The 14,769-nt window shown below is 34.0% G+C and overlaps 1 protein-coding gene across 5 annotated transcripts in view; it reads left to right on the top strand.

Moving 5' to 3' along the window:
* Positions 1–14,769, top strand: part of DCC (DCC netrin 1 receptor) — a 1,237,100-nt gene that overhangs the window by 1,015,988 nt on the left and 206,343 nt on the right. For all 5 annotated transcript variants that reach the window (XM_021073456.2, XM_021073460.2, XM_021073463.2 and 2 more), the window contains one exon: positions 5,764–5,958. In XM_021073456.2, coding sequence (XP_020929115.2) covers positions 5,764–5,958 — 195 coding nt within the window. The remainder of the gene's footprint in view (positions 1–5,763; positions 5,959–14,769) is intronic.

Consider the following 14,769-nt stretch of genomic DNA (forward strand, 5'->3'; position numbering starts at 1 on the left):
CTGAAAAGACAGCATGTGGGTATGTCATTGCTTTATGTAATTCTCTGTAAAGAAATATAGGCTATTAAGGACTGGGAACAAAATTTTAACAAAATGACCCATAAAATGCAGCACACTAAATAGAGAACAGATATGTGAGTATTTGTCAAAAGTACCAACTGCCTGACACCACTTGGCAGTGCCATATCCACAGCAGACGGTACACAGAAGCAATCATTTTCATTAGTAGAAGCCAGAGGAGATAAATCTTGCTGGTGATTAGGAGCAAATGACATTAATAACTGTATTTTCATCTTGTTCCAACAATAAAATAACAAAAATGTCATTCTATTTTTTTTCTTAAATTTTTTATTTTATGGAATTATATAAAACTGTGGTAATTTTATATTTAATTAAAGATATACATAATGACAATTGTATTGAACCTTGTAGTAAATATAGACTTTGTTCCCATAGTTTTGATTACTCTGTTCTAGGAGCTATTCTAATTACTGGAGTTATAGAGAAGTTATGGAAAGAGATGAGACAAAGAGTAATGGAGTAATCATATGAAATACAAAGCACAATAAATGATGATAAATCCAATGGGAAAAAATATGAAAGGAGATTATATTAATACGGGAGATTAAGAGGCTAGGAAAAGATTGTGATTTTAAATATGTCAGCCAGATAAGTCTGAAACTGGAAATTAAATAACAAAATGTGAAGAAGCTCAGGGAGAAAGGCATATCTGAGGGAAAACTTCCTAAGCAGAGGGTCCATCAAGTTCAGATACCCCAAAATAGAGTATGCCTGTCATATTTGAGGGACAGTAAGTGCACAGTGTGGACTCGATGGCTGGGGTGAGGTAACCAAGTGGAAAAGTTTTAAGAGATGAGCTAAGGAGGCAAAGGGGCCAATCACACTTGACTTTTTAGGCCATTGTCAAGAACATGGCCTTCCAGTGTGGTATGGAAAGACTTAAGAGAGTTTGAGTGATCTTATTTGTTTGACATCATCTTATTTGTATTTTATTTGTTTATATTCATGCTCACACTCTATATATTTATGTAAATTTATTTTATATACTCTCTTTATGTTGATGACTCTCATATCTATAAATCTGTCCATGGCATTTCTCCTAAACCCCAGACTTACATACCCTACTGGTTACCTGGTATCTGGTAGTCATCTCACATTTAACATGACTGAAGAATCTGCTTGTTTTTCCTCAACACAATATATCATCTAACAGTTGCCCAAGACAAAGATCTAGGAGTTATCACTGAGCCTCGTCTTTGCCACTCACTCACATAGCTATGTTGGCTATACCTCTCAAATGTCCCAAATACGTACACTTCACCTCCATAATGGCCACACAGACAAGTAGAAACATATTTTTAGGGTCTTCTAAATTTTTAAAAATTCTTTGAAAAAATTTCTTTAAAATATGTATTACATATAATTTACCTTTTTATCTATTTTTAACTTTATGGTTCAGTGGCTTTAAGTACGGTCGCACTGTTGAGTAACTATAACCACCACCCTTCTCCAAAACTCTTTTAATCTTGCAAAATTGAAACTCTTAACTCATTAAGTAGTAACTACTTACTCCTCCTTCTACTTTGTCATTAACTTGACTGTTTTATGTGTCTCATATAAATGGAATCATTTTATTTTTGTCTTTTTGTGACTGATTTATTTCACTTTGCCTAATATTCTAAAGGTTCACCCATGTTGTTAAATGTGTCAGAATCTCCTTCCTTCCTAGAGCTGAAAATTATCCCATTTTATACAGAGAGCACAGTTTTTTATCCATTTATCTACTGAGGGACACTTGCATTGCTTCTACTTTTTCACTACTGTGAATAAACATCTGTTTGAAGCCTTCCTTTTTAAGTCCTTTAAGAATATACTCAGATGCAGAGTTAGTGGATCATATTGTAATTCTATTTTGAACTTTTTTGAGGCATCACTATATTGTTTTCCATAGCAGCTGGAGCATTTTACATTTCCATTTCATCTCTCTTTTTCCTTTTCCTTTTATGGTTGAGCATGGTGGCCTTTGATTCCTTCAATACCAAGTTCATTCTTATTGTAGAGGTTTTGTAGTAGTTATTCCTTCTGTCTATAAAGCTTTCCACCCTGAAGTTTACTTGACTGGTTCTTTCTGATTTTTTCACCTTAGACTCTTCAGAGATACCTTCCTTGATGTATATGACTCAATTATATCCTATACCCTAGCATAGCACTTGCCAAGATCCCATGATTTCCTTCTTTGCTTATTGTTTATTTTTTTTTCTTATCTCCCCTAAACTATCCTCTCAGAACCTAGAACTATGACTGACACATAGGAGATGCACAGTAATTGTTGAAATGCCACTGGAATTAGTCTGATAAATTCTCTAGTATGCTATATGTGACCATTAGTGAAAAATCTCTATTATCACTCAGAGAATAAATATTTTTAGAAACAAATTAAACCAAGACAGATTTCATAATTCCATAGTATAATCAGGAGTGGCAGTTGACCAGTAAAAATTAACAGCCTTGTCAATTTGGATATTTCAGGCAAAATATGTTCTTTGGTTTCAAATTCTTTCACTAATTATCATAATACTTCCTTATTATTTGTATATGCAATCATTGCCCTAGAGATACTTAAAAATATTTCATGTTCTTCTAAGTAATGAATTTCAGTTTCGGCCTTCAAACTAAAAGTAGTCACACCACAAACCTTCCATAGCAAATTTTCTAAATTGATGTTTTATAGTTCATTCCAATAGTAACCATTTTCATCATCTATAAGGTGTCACCTGTGTTAGACAGAACTCAGGTAGAATAACAGGAAAATTGTTGTTTCTGTCTTTATATTAAGAAGTGAGTGGAGTTCTCATTATGGCTCAGCAGGTTAAGAAGCTAGTGTTGTCTCTGTAAGGATGCACATTAGATACCTGGTCTCACTCAGTGGGTTAAGGATCTGGTGTCACTGTAAGTTGTAGCAAAGGTCACAGATGCAGCTCGGATCTGGTGTGGCTGTGGCTGTGGCATATGCCCAAAGCTGCAGTTTCAAATTGAACCCTCTCTTGGGAACTTCCATATGCCACAGGTGCAGCCAAAAAAAAAAAAAACCCAAAAACAAACAAACAAAAAAACAGAAGTGAGTGAGTACAAACAGGCTATTCCAGATTATAAATAATCTGCTAACAGACTTAGTTTTGTGATGAGGCCATAAATAATGAATGGCTCAGGTCTAGTACTGCCTTGATAGGCTCCGTTCCTTTAGGGCCAGTGATCTTAATTGGATGATAAGAGCCCATTAAATATTTAGATGGGAGACAGCCTATACTCTTATGTATCAGCAGCCTTATATTTAGCATGTTAAAAATTCTTTTGAGATTTGGATCTAGGATTGAAATTCCTTTTATGCAGTGAAACATAAAGGTGTGTCTTACGTACTAACAGCTCCTCTTATTCATGATTTTGTTTGTACACTCTTTACCAAGTTACCCTTAAACTTCCAATAGATATAATTCTATGTGTTAATTTATATAACTCTTAGGGGAGAGACTCTATGGTTTGCAGAAACAAAAATGGAGAAATAGTGTTCTGAAAATATTAAATTAAACATTTTTGTTCTAAAAGATGTTGAATATTGTCATTCAAATCATTAGGCTTTAATATGGTTTTGAAGAAGTCATAAATGTAGAAAATTTGAATAGTAGTTCATTTTCTAAAAATAAGGTTAGACACGTCATCATGTTGTTTCAATAATTATTGTAAAAGCATCAAATATGCCAAAAAGAATTCACCAGAGAGCTCATGACATATCGAGGATGCTAGAGAGCCTCCATGTCAATAGGGTTGAAAAGTATTAATCTATCCCTTTCATCTCTTTTATTACTTAGGATTTATAGTGGGAAGTTCTTCACGAACATTGCATTGTGCTGCTAAGGTTTATATACACATTTTGAGATGATTTTTTTACACCCTTTCATTATTATATCTCAGACATATTCAGGGCAGGAGAATAATAGCATGTCCGTTTTGTTCACAAATGGGCATCTCCAGGAGAAAAAAAAAAGACATCTTTAGAAAATGCTCTTGAGGTAGCATCTTTAGAATGTCACATCTTTTGAAAAGCTGTTAGTATGCTACCTACTTTGAAAACTTTAATAAAAGACCTGCTTCTCTATCTCATTTAAGCTAGGAGTGTGCATGTTGAAGATGGATAAAGCTGGTGACAGAGATTGCCTGACTTTTTGCCATGGCATCAAGGAGAAAATGAATTGTACTATTAGCTTTAATCATCAAATTCTTCAAATTACATAATTTAACATGTTACCTTCAGAGATTTTCAGTTATGAACAAAAGAATGAACACAAATAGTTTGAATAAGGTTTAAATCCCTAATATTTTTGAGTACTTATCAATTGCCAAGAACTGTACAAAGCAGTTAATGGACTATTAAAGTTTAGATAGGCATATTCTTTCTTTGAATTCTTCCTTGAATACTTCGATTTTCAAAGAATAGGCCACATGTGTCTGTATTAAACCTATCAAAATATTCATCATAGTATAATGTAACTGCCTTTTAACTCATCTGGCTTTCCCATTGAACTGTAAACTCTAGGCATGAAGGTATTATGACTGCCTTGTTGACTCTCCTGTACCCTTATCGTCATAGGAACCTAGCCTGATACCTCAAACACAGTAGACACTCTACGAATAGCTATTAATTGAATTATGATCACTGTCCAGAAAATACTCATAGGGAAGAATGATAATATAAAATTCAGAATGCCAGTTTATTAGTTTTAAACATAATCTCTTAAAAATTTATGTCAGGGTAGCAAGTGCACTTTCTCTCTAGCAGCTAACATCAGTTGGTGCTGCTCATAATTGGAGTGTTTTGTGCATTATTTCATTAAATCATATGAGACCATTACTATTCTTATCCTCATGTTGCACATGAGTAAACAGAGGCTTCAAGAGGATAAATAAGGCTGTCAAGTCTCACTGCTAGTGAGTATTCAGTAAAACATGTGAATGCCTCTCTTGATTACTTCAGAGCTCAAGCTTTGAGTCGATCAGTATTCGGAATGCCAAATTAATTAGTAAGTAAACTCAGGAAAGATAAATAATTCGATGAGGATATACAGCTAGTAAATGACAGAGCCTGGTATTAAATCAAATTTGCACACTCCAAAATTTGTGCGGCTTTAATCCAGTCCACTGTCTCCTTTCCTTTAATAAAAAGTGCACTTTTCATAGACGCAATAAACCATGGGTCAAGTACTATCCTAATCATGCTGAGCAAATCATAACCCTAAATTGTTTATCCTGACAATTTCTTAAGAAAAGACTGCTACCTTCATTTCTGGTTAAATCAGAGTAAATAATCCTTTGGCGAGACAGTTTTTAACATTTCATTTTCCTTTCTATTTTTTACATCTGCCTTGATTTCACCCCTTATTAATGATACTTAAGAAATACATGGGAAAAAATAAGTCCAATGAAAAATCTGTTAGAATAAAGATGCATGATGCTACCTACAGTGCTTCTGGAAGGGATTCAGTATCCTCTTGTGCTTAAGAAATTCTGTGAAAGTCAAATCAAATATAGAAATTGTATCACACACTGAAACAAGGAGGAACTTGGGCATTAAGTGATGCTCCATTTGAGGGTCTGTAGATGGTGATGTTAAGTCTTGTTTAAATGAGAAGTTTTAACCGTGTAATGTGTTGCATCACAAGACATGCTGATGTCCCTTTTGAATTCTAGAGTCTCAAGTACCTGACCAGCCAAGCTCTCTTCATGTGAGGCCCCAGACCAACTGCATCATCATGAGTTGGACCCCTCCCTTGAACCCAAACATTGTGGTGCGAGGTTACATCATCGGTTATGGCGTTGGGAGCCCTTATGCTGAGACCGTACGTGTGGACAGTAAACAGCGATATTATTCCATTGAGAGGTTAGGTGAGTAGCTGTGATTTTTATTTTACTAGGGAAATAAATTGTTTCTTCAGAATTCTTTTCTTTCTTGGAAAATTGTTCTTTGGAATATGACCTCAATTAGTATTAATGGATTAACTCTTCTATTTTTCTATTCTCTATCAATCTACTTACCCCCTCTACACACACACACAAACACACACACACACACACACACACACACAGAGACATGCATTTTTCCTTTCTGGACTTTTGAATCAGGGAATTTTATCTAAGAGAGATTCACAGTAGTGGGTCTCTTGGTGTATACCCTTGCCTATGTTTCAAAAGAATACAAAAAATAAACCAGAACATTTTTCTTTTTCCAAAGTCAATGGAAAACTCTAATCTTAATAATTCTTACAAAGAGCAAGTCAGCATTTTTTTTTCCTCTAGGAAGATATTTTGTCAATTTTTCTTTAACCTTGAATTGTATAGTCACACTACCTCTTTTTTCCCCCTTAGTATTCATAACTAAAGCTTTTTGGCCATCATTATGACTATAAAATAACTATTAAAAAAGCAATTTTCAATCAAGCCAGTAACTTGGAGAAATCAAACTTCTCTCTATATGTGTTCCTGATCCCTCCCAATCCAAGTTCTCTTACTGTACTTAGCCTTATTTTACTGAGTACAATATTTCTATTGTGATATTTCTGAATTCACTGAAAATTGGTTTATTCAGAGAGGGTTAACATGTAAAGTTTTCATATTCATTTTACATGGCTTTTCTGTTAGTGCAGTAAGAGATTATATCATTAGCAGAGAAATAAAATGAATATATGTCATATATGGGGTGCCAATAAGTTAAACAATTGACATAAAGTGAAAAGCGAATTGATTCTACCTGTTGATTTAACAGGATATTATTTGCAATGAAATACAGTGACCTTCTCAGTAGAAATGAAACCCAATTGGGTTTCTACTTATTTGCAGTGTCTCTCAGAAAGAGAACATTTGTGATGAGAAGCCTGATTTGAATTTGAATAGCTAAAAACGCAGTAGCGAGAAAAGGTTTTGTCAGTGCAAGGGGAAAATTGCACTGACCCATTCTCTCTGTAATTGCTTCAAACACTAATAAGAGAAGCACCTTCTGCAGATCTCCCCAATTTTACTTAGCTTGGCATTTGGAAATAATATTCTCCCAGTCAGTTCCTGAGTTTGAATACTAAGGCAATCGCAAAATTCATATTTTATGGCCGTCAAACCCATGTCAGGGGACTCTCATTTATCCATTATTCAGTATACTACACCATCCCTGACAGTTCATCTTGATGCCACGCGCCAGAGGGAGAGATTACTGTGGCAGAGCGCAGGCTCTCTCTTCAGCAAGGAGGATGTGGTACAAACTCAGAATAAAGGCATGAAGGAAAACTGCTTTGTTTCACCATGTGCTTTTGATAATGATGCTCTTTATTACAAAGCAATTTTCCCATGAGTTTCCAAGTCTAGCACATTTGAGGCATTTGGGAGATTAATACTGTGGCAAATCTTTCCAAATGCTTCACAAAGAAATTTTCCATTGTAAGATTTGTTTTAAAGAGCTAGGGCAACTGATAAAGATAAAATGGGATAGGAACCTCTGTCAATGATAGATAATCATGTATGTACATTTTAAAACTTATCTGGATAGAGAAATTACACACATGCACCCCCAATACCCTGCCACATATATATGTACACATGTATTTAAATTCTACTGAAACTCTTTTAACTGAGTCCCATGTCTTAATATCACATATGAAATAAAACACTGTTTTGTCCTTGTTGTTCCTATATCCTCATAGTTATAAAAATAAACTGGTATTTTTTTCAAAATGAGTTCCCACTATTTGGCCAAAACGTATGTTAAACATATCTTAAGTTCTGATTTTTATAAGGATAAAGGATTCATTTAAGTCCACATTTGAACTCTACAAAGAAAACATCAATGTTTTATTTATTCTATTGAATTTTAAGACAGGTGTGTCAATTTTTATTGTGTCTTTTTAAAAATATATTTTATTTAAAATACAGCTTTAAAGCTTTTAATCTGGACGTTTTATATGTAATAGACAATAAGGGATTTATATATTTTAAAAAACTGTATGACAGTTATACCTTTAAAAATGACATTGTAAACCATTTAAGCATAGGATCAGCCATAACTTCAAGTATCATGAATGTAATTAATTTCATCATTTATAATAAGATTTTTATTTTTTCTATTATAATTGATTCATAATTGTATTTTAGACAATGAAAAGATACTTGGTTTGTATTTGACTAAATCCTCTTTTCTTTGCTAGAGATGAGAACTTGCAAATAGTATTTTGTTTATCATTACTTAGTAACTCATTACTAAGATACCAGGCACCTTGACTTGCTTCAGGACTAGAAATAGAAGATCATTTTAAATAATATCTAAAATTGCCTGATTTAAAACAAAGCTTACTGAGTGCAGGTATAGAGCTTCACTAACAACTGTTGGTACTATTACATGTATATAGTTAATATTCTGAAATGGAATTCCTTTTTGGTTCAGAAGTCCTAATGCCAAGTTTGATGTCTATACATAGTATAAACCCACAATATCTGAATTCTAGCAATGCTTAAAAATTATTATGAAATTAAGTCCCTTCTTAAAAACTCACTATTTACTGTCTATCAATCTATTGATCAATCTATATGTCCATCAGTTTATCATTTTATCTTTGTGGAGGTATTCTTATAGATAATAAGCTCTGCATGTAAAGTCACAATTTGTTGAGTTTTTGAAATAGCTTTATTGAGTTATACTTCACAATGTTTTGGGTATTTTTTAATTTCTTCTTTTTTACTCTCAGCAGTGTTTTATAGTTTGCAATGTAGAGGTTTTGAGGTCTTGAATGTTTTGGTTAGATTTAGTCTTTATACATATATATATATATATATATATATATATAGACACACACACATTGTTTTTAAATTTCTTTTCCAACTGTTTACTACCTATATAGAAGAATACAACTGATTTTTCGACATTAACCTTGGTATCCTAAGACCTGTTAAACTAAACTACTTGTTTTACTGGTAGTGCCATAGATGCTCTGAGATTTTCCACTTAAATAAGCATATAATATGGAAATGAAACAGTTATGTGCTTAATTTTCTGATCTTCATGCTTTTCATTTCTTTCTCTTGCTTTCTTGAAAATGTGAAGATCTCTAGTTAAATAAGTAAAAAGAAATAGTGAAAGCAGGTATCTTTGCTGTGTTCTAGATCTAAAGGGAGGCATGAAATAGGACATCATATGTAGGATCCTCATAGATGTCTCATCAGATTAAAGTAATTTTCTACACTTTCTAGCTTTATGGGGATTTTATCATGACAATTGTTGAATTTTTACGAAATAATATTCTCTCTCTTGAAATGGTTATATAGTTTACCACCTTTATTTATTTAAATATTCTGAACTACATGGATTTTTAAAATCTTTTCTAATGAATTTTATTATGTTTATAGTTGACCAGCAATCATCACAACCCAATTTTATAGCATTTTCATCCCAAACCCCAGGCACATCTCCCCCGAACCCCACCCTGTCTCATTTGGAAACCACAAGTTATTCAAAGTCTGTGAGTCAGTATCTGTTCTGCAAAGAAGTTCATTGTGTCCTTTTTTTAGGTTCCACATGTAAGTGATAGCATATGAAGTTGGTGTCTCACTGTCTGACGAACTTCACTTAGCATGATTATTTCTAGGTCCATCCATGTTGCTGCAAATGCCATTATTTCTTTCCTTTTAATGTCTGAGTAATATTCCATTGTGCATATGTACCACATCTTCTTGATCCGCTCCTCTGTCGATAGACATTTAGGTGATTTCCATGTCTTGGCTATTGCATATAGTGCTGCAATGAACATTGGAGTACATGTGTCTTTTCGAGTCATGGTTTTCTCTAGATAGATGCCCAGGAGTGGGATTGCTGGTTCAAATGGTAATTCCATTTTCACTTTTCTGAGGAATCTCCACAGTGTTTTCCACAGTGATTGGACCAATATACATTCCCACCAATGGTGTAAGAGGGTTCCCATTTCTCCACACCCTCTCCAACATTTAATGTTGGTAGACTTTTTGATGATGGCCATTCTGGCTGGTGTAAGGCGGTACCTCATAGTGGTTTTGATTTCCATTTCTCTAATAATGAGTGATGTTGAACATCTTTTCATGTGTTTATTGGCCATCTGTATGTCTTCTTTGGGGAATTGTCTGCTTAGATCTTCTGCCCATTTTTTGATGGGGTTGTTTTTTTGGGGGATTGAGCTGTATAAGGTGTTTATAAATTTTGGAGATTAATCCCTTGTCAGTTAATTCACTTGCAAATATTTTCTCCCATTCTGTAGACTGTCTTTTCATTTTGTTTTGGGTTTCCTTTGCTGTTCAGAAACTTTTAAGTTTAACTAAGTTCCATTTGTTTATTTCTGCTTTTATTGTTATTACTCTGGGAAGAGGCTCTGAGAAGATGTTGCTGTGGATTATGTCAGAGTTTGTTTGGCCTGTGTTTCCCTCTAAGAGTTTTATAGTATCTGGTCTCATATGTAGATATTTAATCCATTTTTGAGTTTGTTTTTGTGTATAGTGTTAGGAAGTGCTCTAATTTCATTCTTTTACATGTGGCTGTCCAGTTTTTCTAGCACTACTTATTGAAGGAACTATTTTTTCTCCATTGTATATTCTTGCCTCCTTTCTAATAGATTAGTTGATGGTAGGTGCATGGGTTTTATTCTGGGCTTTCTATCCTGTCCCACTGATCTATAGTTCTGTCTTTGTGCCAGTACCATATGGTTTTGATGACTACAGCTTTTTAGTATAGTCTGAAGTCCAGGAGCCTGATTCCTCCAGCTCCATTTTTCTTTTTCAGGATGTCTTCGGCTATTCTGGGTCTTTTGTGCTTCCAAACAAACTTTAAGATATTTTGTGAAAAATGTCCTTTGTAATTTGATAGGGATTGCCTTGAATCTGCAGCTTGCCTTGGATAGCATAGTCATTTTGATAATATTGATTCTTCCAATCCAAGAGCATGGTATGTCTTTCCATCTGTTTGTGTTATGTTTGATTTATTTCATCAATGTCTTATAGGTTTCAGAGTACAGGTCTTCTGTCTCTTTAAGTAGGTTTATTACTAAGTATTTTATTCTTTTTAATATGATCATAAAATGGGATTTGTTCCTTAATTTCTCTTTCTGATTGTTCATTGCTAGTATGTAGAAATGCAGTTCATTTCTGTGTATTACTTTTGTATCCTGCAACTTTGTCAAATTTATTGATGAGCTCTAACAGTTTTCTGGTAGTCTTTAGGATTTTCTTGGTGTAGTATCATGTCATCTGCAAATAGTGATAGTTTTACTTCTTCCTTTCCAATTTGGATTCCTTTTATTTCTTTTTCTTCTCTGATTGTCATGGCGAGGCCTTCCAAAACTATGTTGAATAGAAGTGACGAGAGCAAACAACATTGTCTTGGTCCTGATCTCAGCGGAAATTCTTTCAGGTTTTCACCATTGAGAATGATGTTAGCTCTGGATTTGTTATGTATGGCCTTTATTAAGTGGTTCCCTTTATAGCCACTTTCTGAAAGGTTTTTATCAGAAATGGGTGTTGGATTTTGTCAAAGGCTTTTCTGCATCTATTGAGAGGATCATATGGTTTTCATTTTTCAGTTTGTTAATGTAGTGTAACACACTGATTTATTTGCAGATATTGAGGAATCTTTGCATCCCTGGGATAAATCCCACTTCATCATGAAGTACAATCCTTTTAATGTATTGTTGGATGTGGTTTGCTAGTATTTTGTTGAGGCTTTTTGCATCTGTGTTCATCAGTGAAATTGGCCTGTACTTTTCTTTTTTTTTTGTGGTATCTCTGTCTGATTTTGGTATCAGGGTGATGGTAGCCTCATAGAATGAGTTTGGGAGGGTTTCTTCCTCTGAAATTTTTTGGAATAGTTTCGTAAGGATAGGTGTTAGATCTTCTCTAAATGTTTTATAGAATTCTCCTGTGAAGCCATTGCTCCAGATTTTTTTTTTCATTGGAGGTTTATTTAATCATGGTTCAATTTCAGTACTTGTGATTGGTCTGCTCATCTTTTCTATTTTGTCTTGGTTTAGTCTTGGAAGATTGTAATTTTCTAAGAATTTGTCCATTTCATCTAGGTTTTCTGTGATCCTTTGTATTTCTATGATGTCTGTTGTTACTTCTCCTTTTTCATTTCTAATTTGTATTTCTATGATGTCTGTTGTTACTTCTCCTTTTTCATTTCTAATTTTATTGATTTGAGTCCTCTCTCTTATTTTCTTGATAAGTCTGGCTAAGGGTTTGTCAATTTTGTTCATCTTTTCAAAGAACCAGCTTTTAGTTTCATTGATCTTTTCTATGGCTTGCTTCATTTCTATTTCATTGATTTTTGCTCTGATCTTTATGATTTCTTTCTTCTGCTAACTTTAGTTATTGTCTGTTCTTTTCTCTATAACTGCTTTAGATGTTATGTTCTTCATTTGAGCTTTTTCTTATGTCCTGAGGTAGGCTTGTATTGCTATAAACTTACCTCTTTGAACTGCTTTCACTGCATCCCATAGGTTTGGGCGTGTTGTATCTTTGTTGTCATTTGCTTCTAGGTATTTTTTAATTTCCTCTTTGATTTCTTCAGTGATCCATTGGTTGTTTAGTAGCTTTTTTTGTTGTTGTAGTTTTTTTCTTGTTGATTTCCAGTCATATAGCGTTCTGGTTGGAAAAGTTGCTTGATATGATTTCAGTTTTCTTAAAGTTATCAAGGCTTGATCTGTGGCCCAGAATGTGATCAATTCTAGAGGATGTTCCATGTGCACTTGAGAAGAATGCGTATTCTGTTGCTTTTGGATGGAATGTCCTATAAATATCTACTATGTCCATCTGGTGTAATGCTTCATTTAGGGCCTGTGTTTCCTTGTTGATTTTCTGTCTGGATGATCTGTCCATTGCTGTAAGTGGGGTGTTAAAGTCCCCCACTATTATTGTATTATTGTCAATTTCTCCTTTTAAGGTTTTTAGCAGTTGCCTTATATACTGAAGTGATCGTACATTGGGTGCATATATAGTCAAAATTGTTATATCTTCTTCTTGGATTGATCCTTTGATCATTATGTAATATCCTTATTTGTCTCTTATAGTATTTTTCATTTTAAGGTCTATTTTGACTGATATGAGTTGCTACTCCAAGTTTCTTTTGATTGCTGTTTGCGTGGAATATTTTCTTCCAAACTCTCACTTTCAATTTTTATGTGTCCCTAGAAGTGAAGTGGGTCTCTTGAAGACAGCATGTATATGGGTCTTGTTTTTGTATCCATTCAGCCTGTCTCTTTCTGTTGATTGGGGCATTTAGCAATTTAAATTTAAGGTAATTATTGATATGTATGTTCTTATTGCCATTTTAATAACTGCTTTGGATTTGTTTTTGTTGCTCTTTTTTCTTCCCTTCACTTTGTTTTCTTCTCTTGTGGTCTGATGACTATCTTTAGTGTTGTATTTGAGTTGATTTTTCTTATTTGTCTGTGTATCAATTATAGATTTTTGGTTTGCAGTTACCCTGAAGTTTTGATATAAGAGTCTGTATATATATATGAGATTGTTTTAAGTTCTTGGTATCTTAATTGCAAGTGTATCTCCAGTGTCCTGCATTTGTACCCTCCTCTTCTCATGATTTTCAATTTTGGTAGCATATTTGTGTTTGGATGATTTCCTACCTTTACTGTATATATGCCTTTATTGATAAGCATTGTCATTTATGCTATTTTTGTTTCTAGTGGCATTTTCTTTTGTGCCTAGAGAAGTTCTTTTAGTATTTGTTGTAAAGATCCTTTAGTGTTATTGAATTCTCTTAGCTTTTCTTTACCTGTAAAGCTTTTGATTTCTCCTTCAAATCTGAATGAGTCCCTTACTGGGTAAAGTAATCTTGTTTGGAGGTTTTTTTCCTTTCATCATGTTAAGTATATCATGCCACTTCCTTCTGGCCTGCAGAGTTTCTGCTTAAAAACCTGCCAGTAACCTTATCAGGGTTCCCTTGTATGTTGTTTCTTTTCCCTAACTGCTTTCAATATGTTCCTTTTGTCTTTAATTTTGGCCAGTTTGATTAATATGTGTCTCAGGGTGTTCTTCCTTGGGTTTATTTCATATGGTACTTGTTCTTCCTGGATTTGAGTGAGTGGCTCCTTTCCCATGTTAGGGAAGTTTTTGGCTGTTATCTCTTTGAATATTTTTCCTGTCCCTTTCTCTCTCTCTTCTTCTTGCACCCCTATAATATGGATGTTGTTACATTTAACGTTGTCCCAGAGTTCTCTTAGACTGTCTTCATTTCTTTTCAATCTTCTTTGTCTTTTCTGTTCCACATCAGTGATTTCCACCCCCTGTCCTCCCCCTCACTTATTCATTCTTCTGCCTCCTGTATTCTACTGTTGGTTGCTTCTAATGAATTTTTTATTTTGGTTACTGTATTTTGCATCTCTGCTTGCTTAAGTTTTAAATCTTTTATTTCTTTGCTCTGTTTTTGCTGTAAATTATCAATCTTTGCCTTTAGTTTATTTCCAGTGTCGTGTACCATCTTCAGCATCAATAGTCTAATGTCTTTTTCCTGGAGGCTGATAATCTACAGATCTTTGGCTGTTTTTCTGGGGTTTTTTCTTGCTCTCATATGAGTTATAGTTTTGTGACTTCATTTTTATACGTTTTTGGTGTGGTCTCCTTTTTGCAAACAATAGAGTTCTAGCCTCTCTTGTTTCTGATGTCCATCCACTTTGTGGCTAAAGT

This window comes from Sus scrofa, chromosome 1 (genome assembly GCF_054392235.1).
Source record: "Sus scrofa isolate SSC_HxYL_T2T_F1_AM1 chromosome 1, Sscrofa_HxYL_maternal_Yorkshire_Landrace_v2.0, whole genome shotgun sequence".
Classification (NCBI taxonomy): domain Eukaryota; kingdom Metazoa; phylum Chordata; class Mammalia; order Artiodactyla; family Suidae; genus Sus; species Sus scrofa.